Source organism: Helicoverpa zea, chromosome 9 (assembly GCF_022581195.2).
Source record: "Helicoverpa zea isolate HzStark_Cry1AcR chromosome 9, ilHelZeax1.1, whole genome shotgun sequence".
NCBI lineage: Eukaryota > Metazoa > Arthropoda > Insecta > Lepidoptera > Noctuidae > Helicoverpa > Helicoverpa zea.
Window position 1 is genome coordinate 10,481,423 of NC_061460.1, and position 18,836 is coordinate 10,500,258.

Consider the following 18,836-nt stretch of genomic DNA (forward strand, 5'->3'; position numbering starts at 1 on the left):
CAAAATAGCAGACCAATCGAATGTCGTTGGAATACGATTGCTCTTATATTAGTAGCAGAATGCCCGATATGGTTAAATCTGCTATTGCGATCATATTGCGATTCGATTTCTATTCAGTTTTGACATTATTAACTTAGGAGAATCGGGCCCCTGGCCGTTACAAAAATATTTTAAGGGCACTGACGTCCGAGCCCGAGCAATCTATGGCTGAGCCAGTTGTTGCAGTAGGATCGCTGAACCGAAAATGCCTGTTGAACCTACTCAGGTGTTTTTAAATGCATAGCAAGACCTATTTTTACATACCGTATGAACTCTCACAAGAGTTCTTGAAATATTTTTATTAAAACTTACAACTGTCCGACCGAGGGCCAATGACTAACATTACCTACTATCGTATATGGAGCCGTTTTATCGACAATTGTATTTAAAAGTATGACTCAAACTGTTCTTGATCTTGCTTGACCTATACTCGGCTATCTTACTGCCGTCTATCAATGCTATGAATACAACTAATCCGTTCCAGTTAAGAATTACAAATCAATTCCAACGAAAACAAAGCAATTCAACCGTTGCGTGATAGCTAGCGTCATTAGTGTGCGAATTGTTACCGTACCCACCAACATTCTTTTATTAAATCAGTGGTTCTTAACCGGTGGTCCGCGGACCACTGGTGGTCCCTGGAGGCATTCCAAGTGGTCCGCGAAGCTTAGCTTCGCGACGTTGCTATACGTTATCTAACTAAATTTTTATCGACTTATAATTGCGAGCGGGGGTTTTTGCATGGACATATATCGGGTTTGTCGTACCTAGTCCCCCCATTCATAAAAATGTATGTTTGGGCTACATTTTACGTAATTTTGGTTTTGAGTCTTATAAAATAATTAAAATTTCGCGCTCGCTTCGCTCGAGTATTCAGAAACAGTACGTCCTTGTTTTTGCATTTGTCAACAAACAAAAAGTTAAGTACGCTTGGGCTAAATTTTACGTAATATTTGGTTGAAGTCCGATAAAAATTTCGCGCTCGCTTCGCTCGCGTATTTAGAAACTATATGCCGTTATTTTGCCATTTGTCAACAAACAAAAAGTTAAGTACGTTTGGGCTAAATTTTACGTAATATTTGGCTTAAGTCCAATAAAATTTCGCGCTCGCTTCGCTCGCGTATTCAGAAACTATATTTTGGCCCTTATTTTTGCGTTTGTCAACAAACAAAACGTTAAGTACGTTTGGCCTACATTTTACGTAATATTTGGTTTAACTCCGATAAAAATTTCTACACTACTACACAGGCAACTCTTTCTTTATTTGCATTTGCTTACCTACACAACTGCTGACATGCGTTTAGCTTTGTGTAGAACTGACCCAAAAATTCAGTTTTTTTTTATTAATAATAAAGAAATGAGTGCTAATTTAGATAAACCGAAGAGGTGGTCCCCGGCAAGGCAAACTTTAGTTAAAGTGGTCCCTCATGTCAAAAAGGTTAAGAACCACTGTATTAAATGCTCGTAGAAAGAGGTGATTGATTTATCAAAGGGTAAGCTTAGTTAGGTAGGTACTTAATCTTACTCAGAAATGTAAAATGGCTCCGTTGGTAATCATAAATTGGCCTCCGGTGGGGACGTGTGTAAACTACATACCTGCGCTGCCAGTGCAAAATTTATTCCAGCAGATTCATAGGTGCATGATACACTAACTTCATTTAGGTACACACCCCCTGCAACGGTATCTAATTACGTAGGTACCTGCTAATTCGTTCAAATTAGCGTCGTACATCTGTTATCACCGCGAAAATCTGCAATCACATAAAAAACTAGTGGCTTAGTGACGAATAAGGAAGCAGAAATATGTACAGTTGCTAACTTCATTATCTATCAGCCTTTTGATCGTCTCACTTCTGGTCACGGGCCTCACACAGAGATAGAAGTTGTCTGCTAACTTATCACCAACAAAACCTTTTTCCCAAATCGACTAATAACGTGCATAGTTTTCAACAGTATGTAGTAAACGTAGAATTGAAGATCCTTCAAGACTTATTTATTGAAATAAGCTTGCAATAAAAATAAGTCTTCAATTCTATGTTTACTACTACACGACCAAACTCAGATGAAACTTAACTCCTAATCATTACTCACTACGAAGACGGACTTATCTTTCAAAGTTCTGTGCAATAATGCTATGTGGTACCTATCAAAAATGATAGTGGAAGCCTATGGTTGATGAGAGATCTTAGCATTCCACTGCATTTTATGGTTGTGTGTATGTATGTCGAGTATCTATTTCTGTGAGGCAGCATCCCTACAGCGTGTAAGATAAATAAACATGGCTGCAGTATTGCGGCCAGCTATTTCTGATCAAGTTCGTTCTATTTTCGTACATGGGTCAATGTCGGTCGTTGCGCTTTGATACCATTACGTTTTGTATCGTATTTACAATGGAAATGTATGTGTAAGGTGAATGAAAGAAAAGACAGGAAAATTTTTCAGATTTTTTTTTGTATTTTCATCATTTTTTATAATTTATAAATGACCTAGTAAGAAAGTAGTCTTATCCGTTTCAGCACATACAATCATCATTCATGAGATTACAAAAGATCCTTTGGCGAGTGCAGTACCGAGGCCGGCGGTCGTAGCGCGCCCGCGGCGCCGCGCTCCGTCCTGCCGTCACTATTACGATTTAATTACAATAATATCTTACGTACAATTAAATTAACGGAGATTACAAGCCTGAATTGAGCAGCCGGCCGCGGGACCGGCCGGGCCGCGGGCTGCTGTCGGCAGCGTGTCGCGGCTCGCTTAGAAGCACTTCCTGTGCACAATAGAGGGGCCAGACTCGTCGTACTCCTGTTTCGAGATCCACATCTGCTGGAAGGTCGAGAGGGAGGCGAGGATCGATCCACCGATCCATACGGAGTACTTCCTCTCTGGGGGCGCGATGATCTTGATCTTCATTGTGGACGGGGCCAGGGCTGTGATCTCCTTCTGCATACGGTCGGCGATACCAGGGTACATGGTGGTACCTCCGGACAGAACTGTGTTGGCGTACAAGTCCTTACGGATGTCGACATCGCACTTCATGATAGAGTTGTAGGTGGTCTCGTGGATGCCACAAGCTTCCATACCCAAGAATGAGGGCTGGAAGAGAGCCTCAGGGCAACGGAATCGTTCGTTACCGATGGTGATGACCTGTCCGTCGGGAAGTTCGTAGGACTTCTCCAGGGAGCTGCTGGAGGCGGCGGTGGCCATCTCCTGCTCGAAGTCGAGGGCGACGTAGCAGAGCTTCTCCTTGATGTCGCGCACGATCTCACGCTCGGCCGTGGTGGTGAACGAGTAGCCGCGCTCGGTGAGGATCTTCATCAGGTAGTCTGTGAGGTCGCGGCCGGCCAAGTCCAGACGCAGGATGGCGTGCGGCAGCGCGTAACCCTCGTAGATGGGCACGGTGTGCGAGACACCGTCGCCGGAGTCCAGCACGATACCGGTGGTACGACCGGACGCGTACAGGGACAGCACAGCCTGGATGGCGACGTACATGGCGGGCGTGTTGAACGTCTCGAACATGATCTGTGTCATCTTCTCTCTGCGAAACAAAGGGCACGGTCAGACTGGGGCTGCGGTCGCGGCTACAGGACTGTGTACACAGTGCACAGAGGGAACGAGGACCTACCTGTTGGCCTTGGGGTTGAGGGGGGCCTCCGTCAGCAGCACGGGGTGCTCCTCGGGCGCCACACGCAGCTCGTTGTAGAAGGTGTGGTGCCAGATCTTCTCCATATCGTCCCAGTTGGTGACGATGCCGTGCTCGATGGGGTACTTGAGCGTGAGGATACCTCTCTTGCTCTGGGCCTCGTCACCTACGTACGAGTCCTTCTGTCCCATGCCGACCATGACGCCCTGGTGGCGCGGCCTGCCCACGATGGATGGGAACACGGCACGGGGCGCATCGTCGCCCGCGAACCCGGCCTTGCACATACCGGATCCATTGTCTACTACCAGCGCAGCAACTTCCTCGTCGCACATTTTGAATTAGTCTGAAATTAACAAAATTAAAAATAAGTTTCACTTAGTACGACTGAGGAATTAGAACTAAGTACCTAAGTAACAACTAAAGTAAGGCAGGCTAAGGATTCGATCCGATCGCAACCATTTATGTAGTCTGTGGGTAGAAGACCCACACGCAACCATCACGGGACAATGATAAGTGGGCGTCGATGTCGCAAATTGAAACCAAATAAGGCTAGATATAAAAGGCTGGCTGTAGGCATGGTGGAAAAAACGTGGCACATGACGCGGCATCACATTTCACAAAGTCGGGGCTCCGCTCTTACCGACCGAGAAAGTCGTTCACAAGATGAGTTACTTTCTAATTGGATTGATGTTCGCTCAAGTTCAGATATTGCTAAGTGTAAGTTGGAGCCCCGAGTCCCGACCACGCCCTACCGCAACCGGCTATCCCAGACTCCCGGCCGGCGTCACGCGGCCCAACCCTAGCGACGTGTCACTGACCCGCACACACTAATGGGATTGCACTTTTTCTCACGCCACTATAATATCACTAAACATCACAAAATTAAGGCACATCTGTATCAACTTACTTTTAATTAAATAGTCCTAATAAATAAATAAATTAAGTTGCTATTGCACAGCCTCGGTAAATGCTGCACAACACCACTGCTCGAGCTCACTTCGTGGAATGTCGGCGAGCGCGGCAGGCAGAGTATATAAATGAGGCTGGTTATCGGGGCGCCCCTACCCCGCCGCGGCGACTTCTCCACCAATCGCACAGTACGGCACAATACGTGAGTTTTCGTGGCCATATATGGTATTCCGCGGCAGGAGCCTGCGCGCGCCGCCCTCGCCCCTCGCCCCCGCCTCTGATAGCGCGCCGCTTGATAACGACGAGATCCCACCCGGCGCTCACATTGAACATTTAGCGATCAGACGGACGCTTCAGACAGTAATGCACTGTTTCACTTACTTAATAAATAGATGATAACGAAAGTTCAATGCTTATTGGCACATTTCCAAAAAGACAGCTGTGCTCTCCGCGCGCCGCGGATGCAGATAGCAAGTGGCGCTTATCTGCAAGTGTGCATCACAGCATCGTGGTGCACACTCGTCAACCTCACAGTTGACACTTACAATTTGATTTGACAAATACATACTATTATTCTATCTAAGCATTTACTACATTAAATAATTTTGCACAGTGAGGAGATAACCTCCAACGTTTCCATCAAATAGCATTAAATTATATAAAACTTGCCTTTTTGGAAACATGACATAAATACATAGCGTACTTAGTTTATAAAACCAGTCAGTAAATATATTAAAAAGCGTTTACTTACCAGTAATAATAGTTTTTCGAAGAGACAATAACCGCAGCGATCGCGAACCGTGAGAAATGAATGCCGGCCGGTTTCTTTCTGTTGCCTGCTCGCTCGGGGAGGTCGGTCGATCTGCTTCACTAGAATACGCCGTACGCCGGCGCCCCGCGATTCAATCGACTCGCCCAACGGACCTCTGTAGGTGCCAAATATAACAAAATTTTCCTACTAATTACGCCGCGAAAACTATCAAAACGACCTACAAAATGCACCCGCTGACAAACCTAACTGACAGATGTCATGCAATTGTTACTATTCGAAAAAGGAATGTAATTATTTTTTACTCAGAAATGGACTCGCCCAAGTTCCCCGCTTGCCGCAACCGATGGCCTTACCATATATGGGAATGGGTAAAATTCTGAGCTCTGATTGGTGCCCGGTGGCAACGGTCGTTGTGTACATGTCGCACACCAACACAAACAAAAAAGTTGCGCTTGTGTTTGTGTCTAGTAGCGAAGTGATTCCATTCAATATCGTCTGCAGTGCAAAGCGGCATTAACTTAGCCAAGTTATGAAGGTTGTATGATGCGATACAGCACGAGACTATTTTACGATTACTTAAACTAGCCGTTTAATATGAAATAACTTGTCGCGTGCCTAGCTTTAATTGATTTTTCCCACTAACATGATGATACCTACGTTGGTATAATATCTTAAATTACATAAACCATCAGAACATGTCTAGGTGCTATCAACTTTTCTCATAATTTTTGCAGATGTAGTTGATGCTGCTTGCTAGATAGGTAGGTACTGCTATCAGCTATGTCAAAGGTATCTACCAACCGGAGTTGAATTACATTTTCATCTAACTTTAAATCATAATTGGGTAGACTAAATGTAGTCGGACTCGCGCACGAAGCGTTCCGTATCATTATCTATCAAAAATCACGTTTGCTGTATGGAAGCCCCCTAAAATATTTATTGAATTCTAGTTTTGCTACTGTTGTGATAAGGGCATCAAACTATCATGTCTAGCTGTCATGATTCTTGAGATTCAGCCTGGACAGACGGACGGACAGCGAAGTACGGGACCCTAAAAATTATAAATCTCCAAGATATTCATAGCAAGGAATAGTAATCTACCTATTTTGAATATTATACCGGTCATTAAAATTAGACTTTTAACCCCAGGTACCTACCTACATTAAAAAAAAAATGCCAATAATCTTAAGCGTCCACTTTCGTTTATTGCAACAAGGGCCAAATAAAATATTTAAAGGCATGAAAACTAGGAGACATTAAAAGAGAAACCAGTGGTTTCTCCGGATCCCACTTGCCAAGCACTAAGCCAAGGACTACTGCCAAAAGAAATATGATACAGTCTAGACTCTTACACATTGAAATAATGTTTTCCATTCAAGTTGAGCAATGAACTCTCTTATCTAATCCAGTAGAGCATAAATAATAACAATAAATTGGCATTACGTTTTTGGCACGAACCTCAAACACGACGCTAAATTAAAGGAAGTTATTTTTAATTAAAGTCTATTTGGGATATAATTCATATTACTAGCTGTGCTGTTAGAACCAATAACAGAGTTTTACTGGACAGGCAGTCAACAGCAACGTTTATTTTATCAATATAAAAAATGTGAATGCGTCGACAGGACACTTGGAGACACAAATATCACGCCAATGAGTCATCAACTGGAGTCATTCTACTGTCTGCAGTTCTGCACATTATCTGTGCAGTGACGCACCAGCGAAGGGTTGTCGGTTAACTATGTATTTATTATGTCCCTGCTTACTTAGCTCAACACAAAGGGCAATTTAAACGCATTTCCGATGGATTATTACTTAGGCGAATCCATTGAAGAGTCGTTGTAATCTTTCTACGTGACACTGACTAGTGGCATTTTTTTGCTCATTCAATTGCTACCTACTTATGCGTTTGTCGCGTTTGAGATCTCAATCTATCCACGGTAAACTTATTAGCCTTGTCTAGAAAGAAACTCAGTTGCACTGTTAGTGCAATACTGAACCGAGCAAAAAACGTGAGAGCAGCGCAGCCAACACTTTCTGTTAATTTTAAAATTGTAATGATTCGATGAAAGTTTATAGAAATGTTGCAGTGATAGTTACGTTGCTAAGCACGGTGTCTTAGTTAACCTTTGGCATTAAACAGTTGTTTAGAGTAGATTAACCCGCGTAAAATCTGTTCCGGGCAATGCTGGCCGGGCAAATGCTATGAGTCACGCACATGCGTACTACGACGATGAGTCAATACAGTTGACTCGGCGGAGTCCACTAATTTAGTTCCTCGTAAGTTATGACCCGCGGATGACTAATAATAACTAAGTAACACGTTTTTACATACACCAGTACATGGTGGTGACATCGTTACAGCAGAAGTTTACAAACAATAGCTAGCTAATGTTTCCAAAACAAGCTGCTTTGTGGTACTTCATATAGAAAGACAGGCATGGTCATAGAATATCAAGAAATTCTAGCAACACAGTGTACTGTACATATTGTTCTGCCTTGCCACACCTTACTCGTCATGAAAATGCAGTAGCAGTTTCAAATATGAGGTGTCTGATGCGGAACTCAAAAATTGGTTCACCATTACAAAAAATAATGATTCACCAAGAATTTCATTTACCTTCAAGGTTTTTTTAAAAACTTTTGGAAAAGGCAAAACTACAGAGAGAGCCACTTCCTTGTTTCTCTTTTTAAATTTAATTTCTTAAATATTTAGTTTTCAAACTAACAAGTTAATTTTTCAATGATTTGAACGATGAGCAACATCAATACGATAAGAATTAATCTAGAGCGTACGGTATGCCAAAAATATTTACTTTCTAATGGACTCTCTTCATTAGCAGTGTATTTTTGTTAATGATATTTATTTCCCATTTATTAACGACTTGTTTTATCTTGTTTGTGGTTCGGCTAAGCCTGATTCAGTATGATTTTAGTGAATTTCGCCAAGATATGCCGTTCAAGCAACAGTTAAATCCGCCGATATTTTTTCTTCTGTAGCAATTTCATTTACTTCTAAGACTTCATAGGTATCATAAAAATTCAGTTCAGTGACCTCTGCTGAATGATCACAATAATTTTCAAATTAATATAAAGATGCTCGCATGCTCTGATTGCTTTTTGCGGGTTATCGTACTATTCATACTTTCAAAATCTTATTTATTCAGTCCATTTCTTAAATTTTAAATTAGCACTAAGATAGGCACTAAGAATATAAGAAATTATTGGTATATTCTGTGGTTCTTGTTCAATTTGTTCAGTGCCTAACATAGACATACTCTATCAAGGTATGAAGTTTTTTTATAAGTAGGTATTACATAAATATGTGAGTTATTTGATACGTTTAAGACATGATACAATAGAAGAAATATTTGAGCGTACAGGTACATTTTACCATCCATCAAGGTTTTTTTCTTGAAATGACGTAGTTACGTATGGTGTTGCTTATAAAAATATTTCCATAGATTGAAAACATTTGATCAAACAACATGTTTTGTATGAAATTATGGATGACACATGTCTTAAATAAGTGGTGTTTATTTATTTTTTTAACTACATGACAGTGAATCACAGCGGATATCAAATGAGTGTACTTGAAATTAACAAGTTTTTAATCATTTATTCCCTTCATTTGTTAGTCAACATTGAATCAGCGGAAAACGATGTGTTTTCAAAGTTATTGAAAGTCAGTTTATTGTATAATGATGCTTTCGTTTGCGGTAATCGGTAACTAGCAGTTCAAAATTGTTTCAGTAATGAAATCAAAGCAACTATAGTTCGGCCATTCAGAGAATGCGTTCCTGACACGTCGCGATTGAACTGACGACGTAACTTTGCAATGGCGTTGCAGTTACGATAAAAATATTTTTGCTGGTTGTTTACCGTTTTAACAATTGAGGAGCATTAAAACAACATTATTATATCAATAATCAATGAATGTTATAATTTTGTGCCAAACTGAGTGTCAAATAACTTGGTAAACAATATTTTTCTAAATCTATACTGCGCTATTACAAGGTTATGTCAGCGGTTTATATTTTGTAGTGCTGTGCTAAAAATAACAGGCAAGTATCGTAATCTGTTCTTATACAGTTATAATATAAAATAATACGTTTTGATTTTCTTTTTAAGAATTGGAAAATAATGGACTATAAGACTTAATTATAACGTTTATGAAATATAAAAATAAAACTATGACCAAACCGCATTTTTATACTTAGATTAAAAATGGTAACCCCAAATGGCGTTATGGGCCGCCATTTTGTGACGCTAAAACAGTCGTCCGTTGTCGTTTCGTGCGCATAGACCACGTTTTTCAAGTGTTTTCGATCTGTTTTTATTTGATTACCCGGCTTTTGTTAGACCGAGATATCAGGATTGATTCTGTTATTGATAATAATATAATTATACATGTAGGCGAAGATGATGATGAAGACACCACCTCCTCAAGCAAATCGGAGTCTGATTAATATTCTGTTCGCACATTCAATTCAATGTACTTGTAACAAAGAATAAATAAAACAATTTTATTATATGAATATTACCTTTTTTTGGTTTCCACTTAAATAACTAAAATATAAAACAAATGATTCCGCCAATTTAAAACGAAAATAATCTTAAAATAATGCGGCGGTTCATTTTGAAGGAACGGTAACGAACTCAGTGTTATGTTGTGCCCATCACTAGTCGTGACTAACTGATAGGTGTCAGGAACGCATTCTCTGAACGGCCGAAGTATAGGGTCCCATTTTTCCCTTTGGGTACGGGACCCTAACAAAAATCAAACTTATTTAGAAGCAAAGTTTTTATTCACAACAGAAACCATAGGTATATAAAAACATAGATATCTAAAGATATAACAGAGAAGTCGCCACTTCCACATCGAAGCCTGTGAGAAATGAGTCAACGAAGGAAACTCTTGCGCATCGCATAGAATACAAACACGTTGGCCATTGTATTGTAAAATGTTTCGGTATCGGAATACGTAATTTGTAGTATTCTTGGTTCGATATGAATCATGAATGTGTGTAATGTTGTAGAACCTAAACGACACTTGTTATTAATTTTACCTATAAGTAAGTTATATTAGTAGACAGGCAGACACGTAGGTATTTTACGTGGATTTTTTAATATAAATTGTTTGTTTTTTATTTGGATTCCTTTATTTAAAAAATAGGAGGTAGGTACGTGGAATTCAGACGTTATTTCCTTACCACTGAAATGATATAATTTTACGACAATTAGCTACTTAAAAAATTAAAAATACCTGCATAAAAAATAACAGATTTTTTATGACATGACACATTTTATAAGATACTTTTAGAAATTCATTATTTTATGATTGTATCACTTGTCCTACGCAGGTTCAGTTTTTGCTCGCCAAGATTTCTACTATTGACCTTATAAGTAGGTTATCCTAAAGTCACGTCCTTTTGGGTCGTGAGTTCAAGTCTAGTTCAAGAGAAGCCTTTCAGCGTTCATTTTTCATTGGACCCTCTTAACAGGGGTCAACCGAATTATGTAGGTACCTGAAGATATACGATTGCTGTGATATAAAATGGTTTAATTTTAAATGACTATTATAGATGAAGGTGCCTAATCTCTAGTTTGCTTCCTCAAGATATGCTTCGTGCAGAAATTCTTCAATAAACTTCATTTGGTTACCTACCTCTTCTTATTAAAACGGGCTGCTTTGACTTTCGTTTGTTGCTTGCAGCCTTGGCTAAAGTCATAAACTCTTCTTATAAGATGTTATTTGCCTATTGTAACTACCTACTTGATATACCTGAGTCCTCAAGAATTAGATGAATCAAAATATCATCCATTATTCGGAATGCCGAATTTCCGAACACCAGAAATCATTATGATATCGTCGATCGAAGTTTCTTTTTACGTCAAGAAATAATAAGAGAGATGATTTCTAATTAATGATCTTGCAATAATATCTCGAGAAAATATACCGGAATTTTAGTTTCTGTTCACAAATGATCGCGGAGAAATGCTGATCACGATCAAGAAAGTGCCAAGTGCCTACGATACGTGGTAAATGTATTTTGAATCACAATTTTTGGCTGTTACACACATATATCGATTATGAAGTATCTTGGCAACTTGTTTACTTGTTATAAAACAGTATTATGTAATTTGAATGTATGTAGGTTTACTGATTGAGCTGAATTCCAATTGAGGGTGTGCAAAAGTCGCAGCAGCACGCTTGTCAACTTTCTGTTAAGTCGGCAAAAATGGGGACGACAGTAATGCTCTAGCAAAATTGATTTCCGCGTTTCGTATTTGCTTACTTAGGAACTCTTATTTTAACAGACATATTATAATGATTTGAGTATGAGATGAAATGATGATAGGTATGTGATGAAGACTTAAGAAAATGTGGATACATTTTCTGAGGATAAGATGACAGTGAATGTAAGTACAGTTATCGGCACGGATATCGGGCCATGACCTTCACCTGCGCAGAAGCGATTTACTGCCTTATTGCCTTATGCGTACGGGTGCGCAAAGCGATCCCCACTCTTCCGCCGAGAGCCCAATATCCGTGCCGGTATCTGTATTACGTGACGACTGTAGACATGGGAAAAACATATCATTGAAAAGAAAAGATTGATATATATCTTTTGATCACTGGGATATGTATCACTCTTTTGTATCTCTATATCCTTTCGAATCCGCGAGTGACATTGTACTGTTGCTCAGAGTGACTCGCTTCGTTCAATTCAATCCAATGTATCACTAAATCAGTACGAACTAAGAGTGATAGATTCGTTTAGGATAGATAGATTCGTATATCAGTTTATAATATTTTTAAGTTTCTATTTTTCATTTTAAATTTAAGTTTACGATTTATGTAATTGGCTGTTAAAGCCGTGTAAATCGAATAAATAAATAAAAATAATGGTCAAACACTTATCCTCGGTATCGAGAAAGTGAGACAGAACATTCTAAGTAGGGAAGTGCGAAAGAGATGTCTGGACTTTCCGATGAGAAACCATGAGAAACCGTGACGCCAGCCGCTCAATGCTGTGTGTGCGAGTGCAACACAGATACAAACGGACGACGGATTGAATGAGTTGTTAAAGATACACTGATACATTCGGATTTGAACTGATACAAAGAGCGAGTGATAAGAACGGAAAGATACATATCTTTTTTATCTATCACTCCTGAGTTACCCATCTCTAGACGACTGTCAGAGAGGAATGGAAGTGGATAACCGATAACATAATTGCGCCGACCCCAAATATCACTGGGAACAGGCCAGGCACAATAAGAAGATGGAACGTAAGTGTATCGAAACTGTTACCACATGTTGTCAGAATAGGGTGAAACAAACAGAAATCCGGCAAAAACCTATCATGGTTTACCATAGTTTCATACAACAATGTTATGAAATGCCTAAGTATTTCTTTTAAAATTCTGTTTTATTATGAAAGAGGTACTTATTTTACTCGTGCGTGGAGTGAGAGAGGCATTTTGTGTAGGCAATTTCCAACTCCTATTAGTTGCAATTCAGCTGTAAGTAGGCCAGAACTTAATTGTCCATGATCACATTTCACGTATGATCGCGTCACTGGACTGCGATCTGATGCAAACTGGCCTACTTCCAGATTTAGAAGTCCAGCCATATACGAACAATAAGACCTTAATAGCCAAAGTAGGTCTTATTACAATTGCACAAGATATAATGTTGGCTGGTAAGATTAATTAATATGGGCCTCTGATATAAGACCGTCTGTGATGAAGGGCAAACGGGCAGGTTGTCCTTTTGTGTGCATTTTTTATCCACCTGTCATTGAAAGGTAACAGAGACGAATTTTGGCTATGCGGGGTGAAACAGCGCCTTTCAATTTGAATTTGAATTTCTTTTTCATTTTGAATTCAGTTTTTTTTTTCTTTTTGGGTGGAATAAATAATTTATAAAAAAGGAAACATTATCACTAACCTATGTCGATGTGAACGAATGTCAGTTTCTTCCAAAATATTTGGAGGCAAAATTATTGCAATATACCTAGAGAGGTATCTCATGAATATACATACCTAGGACCTGCCAGCAAAAATCTAAAAGCCCGAATAAGAAAAGTAGCGAAATTCCAGACGAATTCAATTTCAGCAAAGACACTGATTGATACCAAGACTTTCGTCTGGACAAAGACAAGGCTTACGATCCTTATTCGAGAAAAAATAAGGTTCAAAAGACTTGCGTTCGTAAGTTGGTTTGAAACCGCATACCAGTCTAGCCGGGGCGGGTGTGAACGGGGTAAGGGCGGGATGCGAGGGGGGTGAAGGATCGATCGTCCGCCCGCTCTCGCCCTTGACCCTCGCCGCATCAGGGAGGGCGTTGTGCATGTGTGCGTGAGGGTGTCGGCAGATTTCATGCGGTGAATATTTGACGCGATGTACGAGAACCGACACATGTATACGAGATGGGATGTCTACGTGGTCGGAATAGATTTTGCATGTTTCTGGAATATTCGCTGGATGTACGATGGGATGTGGAAAATGGGACTACATTATAATCCGACATGATATTGAGTGTAGAAGTGAAGCTAATGTTGACACGCAATAGTTATCTAATTTGGCAGCTTCTTAATCTAGCTACTAAATTCGAATCTAACACTTAACGGTTAACCGAAAATTAAAAACTTATGTACTTACTGGCGATGTTACGGTTTGCACATAATTCACAGATTACCCAAACATACTACAAAAAAATCTTTAATAACATCCTGCGGGTAGGCATCCCGCTGTCAGACCCTCGTTACCCTAAACGTAATGGGTTCGAAATTACTCGCCCAAAAGCATTATTACTTAGGGATCATGGAACAATCTAGGCTCATACAATAAATTAAAAATAGAACGCATCTGTTTCGAGCTTGAATCTATGGTCAAAATATTTCCATCCAGTTACATGTGTATCTACCTATCCTATATGTTTGAAAGCTGCAATGCTGCATACAAACTCATTGGTATACCATCGTGCATGTCCATTGGCCCCCCTCACTCACTCAAATACACATCTGCGTGCAATTGCTCCCTCATCCCTCACTCCCCATGGACCAGACAGAGTGGTTTGCTAAACATTTATCCATACATTGTATCTACCTGTGTTTTTAACAACTGTTATATAGTCTGTTACATTCGGTTTTAGTTACTACCTATATGGTTTTAAACTCCGCCCCTAGCTTAGTATAAAAACTAGACGAATCATACATAAAAATAAATCCCGATAAATGTACACCATCATTAACCTAACACGTGCCAAAATGTTTCCCTTATCGATCAATACTAACGACAAACGACGACGGCAACATTCATTCTATAAATATCCGCTACAACCATCATTCGAGTCCAATACACTTTGTTGGCAAGAGCACCAAACGCATTCAGCCAAGGGCCACATGACGCGCCGGCTTCAAACTCCTGCACCGGCTACCCGTGACGTCATCACGCATGAGACGAAACGAACGCGGTGGGTGTGTCAGTCTAATTATAAACCGTGTATTTTAGGATTTCGACTATACACTGCTCTAGGTCAGCTATTAAAAACTTCACGCTATCCCACGTAGGGACGCGAGGTGAATGGAACGCGAACGCATCTATTAGTAAACAGAACATCGACCAAAACAAATTCCATGTCAATGTCGAGTGATTTTCACATTTCGAAAAAAATAAGCATAGTTTCTATTAATTTGGTTATATTAAACAGTACCAACTAGATTAGAAAACGATATAAATATAATTAAAAAGCGGAATTGGTATGGAGATTAATTCATGTATGTATGTATTTATATTTCACCCGGTTGGAGAAATCGCTGGGGGAAACTATAGAGAGCTTTATGACATCAATATTGCGATAATTTAATCGTAATTATTAGAAATTGAAGTATGTAAGTAGGTAAGTGTAATCAATCGCTCCCATGAAGGTACGATCCATGGGAATTATGATCATAATGGTTATGAAAGAAAGATAAATGATATCTAAATGAACATTTAGATAAAGAAAACACTCGATTATAATTATGATATTGAACTGGGTTTGTAGAACTTGCATATCAAATTGATAATGAAGAAAAAATGCCTTGACATTAATGGAATAAGGTCTTCTATATACCTTAAGTCCAAAGAGCTAACAATCATGGAAGGTACTTTATTAGGACAAATTCTGCCTCGATATAAATGGTAATTTTATTTACTAATGGGATTTCCATTTGGAGCTAAAAATACTTGTAACTACGTCGCTCGAGGGCTTAATATCCTGTTCGTAGCCTGAAAAGCTAATAAGGTGCGGTTTTCCCTATTCTAATAGAGTTATGGCGGCCTCGCCCATGTTCCTACAATATTCCATTAGTGATATTAAATGCATCACGAATATTGCTTTGTTCGCTAGAAGTGCTAATTATACCAATTAGGTAGATGGTAGGTAGCTCGTGCTTCTAGGTAGTAACAGGCTAGCTACTGATACTATTTATATTATATCAATTGGAAATAATGATCTGGTTCTTATCGCCATAAAACCTTAAGCATTATTATTTTCTACGAAGGAATTTCTAACGATAAACATTTATCAATTCGCTTTATTACAGCTTGTAAAATCGATACGATGTATGATTAGTAGTAATGAAGAACATTATATAATAAAACAGCCATGATAAAATTGCGGACGTTGAGTTCCGTTACCGCATAAATATGAGCTAAAATATGTAAAATGGAACGGTCAATGACTAGCACTTGCAGTTAGAAATTCCAGTTAAAAGCTGTCTGCGACTATTTGTGAGAAGTGCACACTCGTGTCATTATGACTCTCAAAAACGATGCTTCGTCTTTCACATACGGATCTAAATACGAAGGTAATGAGATGAGGATAGAAAGCAAGAAAAATGCAGATTTATACCGGTATATAAATTATCTTTTATTAAAAATGTTCAGGTTAGTAACGATTTATAAATAAATAAAAATCTTTGTCAAAAATACGGAATCGACAATGTTCCGCATTCATTATTACGTAATATGCATATTACGATACCTTACAGCCTATTTTTAAATACTGAACTTAAATAAAAGATCACAAGCGTAATTTGAGCCGCCCATTCAGGGGCCTGGTGTAGGGCATCATAAATTAGGAATAGTCTTACTTGGCGCTTAGAAGCACTTCCTGTGGACGATAGAGGGGCCAGACTCATCGTACTCCTGTTTGGAGATCCACATCTGTTGGAAGGTGGAGAGGGAAGCCAGGATGGATCCTCCGATCCATACGGAGTACTTCCTCTCTGGGGGCGCGATGATCTTGATCTTCATTGTGGACGGGGCCAGGGCTGTGATCTCCTTCTGCATACGGTCGGCGATACCAGGGTACATGGTGGTACCTCCGGACAGAACTGTGTTGGCGTACAAGTCCTTACGGATGTCGACATCGCACTTCATGATGGAGTTGTAGGTGGTCTCGTGGATGCCGTTGGCTTCCATACCCAGGAATGAGGGCTGGAAGAGAGCCTCAGGGCAACGGAAACGTTCGTTACCGATGGTGATGACCTGTCCGTCGGGAAGTTCGTAGGACTTCTCCAGGGAGCTGCTGGAGGCGGCGGTGGCCATCTCCTGCTCGAAGTCGAGGGCGACGTAGCAGAGCTTCTCCTTGATGTCGCGCACGATCTCACGCTCGGCCGTGGTGGTGAACGAGTAGCCGCGCTCGGTGAGGATCTTCATCAGGTAGTCTGTGAGGTCGCGGCCGGCCAAGTCCAGACGCAGGATGGCGTGCGGCAGCGCGTAACCCTCGTAGATGGGCACGGTGTGCGAGACACCGTCGCCGGAGTCCAGCACGATACCGGTGGTACGACCGGACGCGTACAGGGACAGCACAGCCTGGATGGCGACGTACATGGCGGGCGTGTTGAACGTCTCGAACATGATCTGTGTCATCTTCTCTCTGCGAAACAAAGGGCACGGTCAGACTGAGGCTGCGGTCGCGGCTACAGGACTGTGTACACAGTGCACAGAGGGAACGAGGACCTACCTGTTGGCCTTGGGGTTGAGGGGGGCCTCCGTCAGCAGCACGGGGTGCTCCTCGGGCGCCACACGCAGCTCGTTGTAGAAGGTGTGGTGCCAGATCTTCTCCATATCGTCCCAGTTGGTGACGATGCCGTGCTCGATGGGGTACTTGAGTGTGAGGATACCTCTCTTGCTCTGGGCCTCGTCACCTACGTACGAGTCCTTCTGTCCCATGCCGACCATGACGCCCTGGTGGCGCGGCCTGCCCACGATGGATGGGAACACGGCACGGGGCGCATCGTCGCCCGCGAACCCGGCCTTGCACATACCGGATCCATTGTCTACTACCAGTGCAGCAACTTCCTCGTCGCACATTTTGAATTAGTCTGAAAATAAAGTTAAATCATGATTTCACCGAATTGTATAAACACTTTTTATGAGGAAAAGGTGTAATTTGATTAGATACGTAGTGACGCAATGTCGTATTTATTTTAACAGTTAGGTAGTCGTAGATAAAATATCTAGATACGAATTAGGTAATTCTAAAGAGTCACGCCTTGAGCCAACTCAGCGATAAAAGTACGCCTGATAAACGTTATCTAGTTACTATCTCCAAAAGTTAAGTAGTAGCCTATATCAAGACTTGAGAAATGAAGGAACGCTTGTAAGTTTTCAGCAAAACAACAATTATTTTAATAAAACAAACAAATGCAAGCAAATAAATACGATTTAACCCTCTACAGTATAATGCGATTAAAAAACCACTTTCAATAAAATACAATTATAAAAGTGATGTACTAAAACCACTTTATCTGCAATGGGAATCGAACCCAGAGGACTCGAATTAGTAGAAGAGATCAATGCCACAAAATCGTCGAGGCAGTTACCAATTCACTAAATCCAAGAGGCACTTCACTTATATAACGTAAAAATGTTGTTATGTAACGACTAGTATCCACAGGTGGTAGTTTAAAATCGAGCACTGACTCTAAACGCTATTTAATTTTATTTATTTCAAACTTTAAAATAAGTAATTTATTATTAAAATCCACGATTTAATAAAAATAAATCCAAACAAACTTACTGTTAAATAATAAGTTAATGACTAGGTACGACTCGTGCTGCTTCGGTCAAGCACACCTCACTAAATGAGAACCGGCTCTTGAGGATAAACTATATAAAACGTGCCTTATCAGAGTTCACATACTATCGGCTACAATTTATTTTCCGCCAATCACAGGCTGCCTGATGCTGCCTCAATTTTTGTCACCATATATGGTAACGCTCTGTGTTCTATCCACAATCTGTTGATAACGATACGGTTGATAACGATTACACCGGCACTGCTCGTTATCTGCAGCAGTGTGACTGTACACGGCAACGCTCACGTACCGCGAACACTCGCTCAGGGTCACCAATACGCTTCTTTAAATCACTGAAATTTCTCTTCAGTCTCCCCGTACTTTCTCTATGATTCAGCTG

General features: G+C 40.5%; 2 protein-coding genes across 2 annotated transcripts; both read right to left on the minus strand.

Moving 5' to 3' along the window:
• Positions 1-2,471: 2,471 nt before the first annotated feature.
• On the minus strand, positions 2,472-18,572 carry LOC124633184 (actin-5C). The gene is made up of 3 exons (XM_047168332.1): positions 18,439-18,572; positions 3,659-4,019; positions 2,472-3,571 (listed from the first exon to the last, which is right to left on the minus strand). The coding sequence occupies exons 2-3, from the start codon at positions 4,006-4,008 to the stop codon at positions 2,791-2,793; spliced, it is 1,131 nt and encodes a 376-aa protein (XP_047024288.1). The 5' UTR covers positions 4,009-4,019; positions 18,439-18,572; the 3' UTR covers positions 2,472-2,790.
• LOC124633185 (actin, cytoplasmic A3a) lies at positions 16,257-18,576 on the minus strand. Its single transcript, XM_047168333.1, has 3 exons — positions 18,439-18,576; positions 17,380-17,740; positions 16,257-17,292 (listed from the first exon to the last, which is right to left on the minus strand). The coding sequence occupies exons 2-3, from the start codon at positions 17,727-17,729 to the stop codon at positions 16,512-16,514; spliced, it is 1,131 nt and encodes a 376-aa protein (XP_047024289.1). The 5' UTR covers positions 17,730-17,740; positions 18,439-18,576; the 3' UTR covers positions 16,257-16,511.
• Positions 18,577-18,836: the final 260 nt, after the last annotated feature.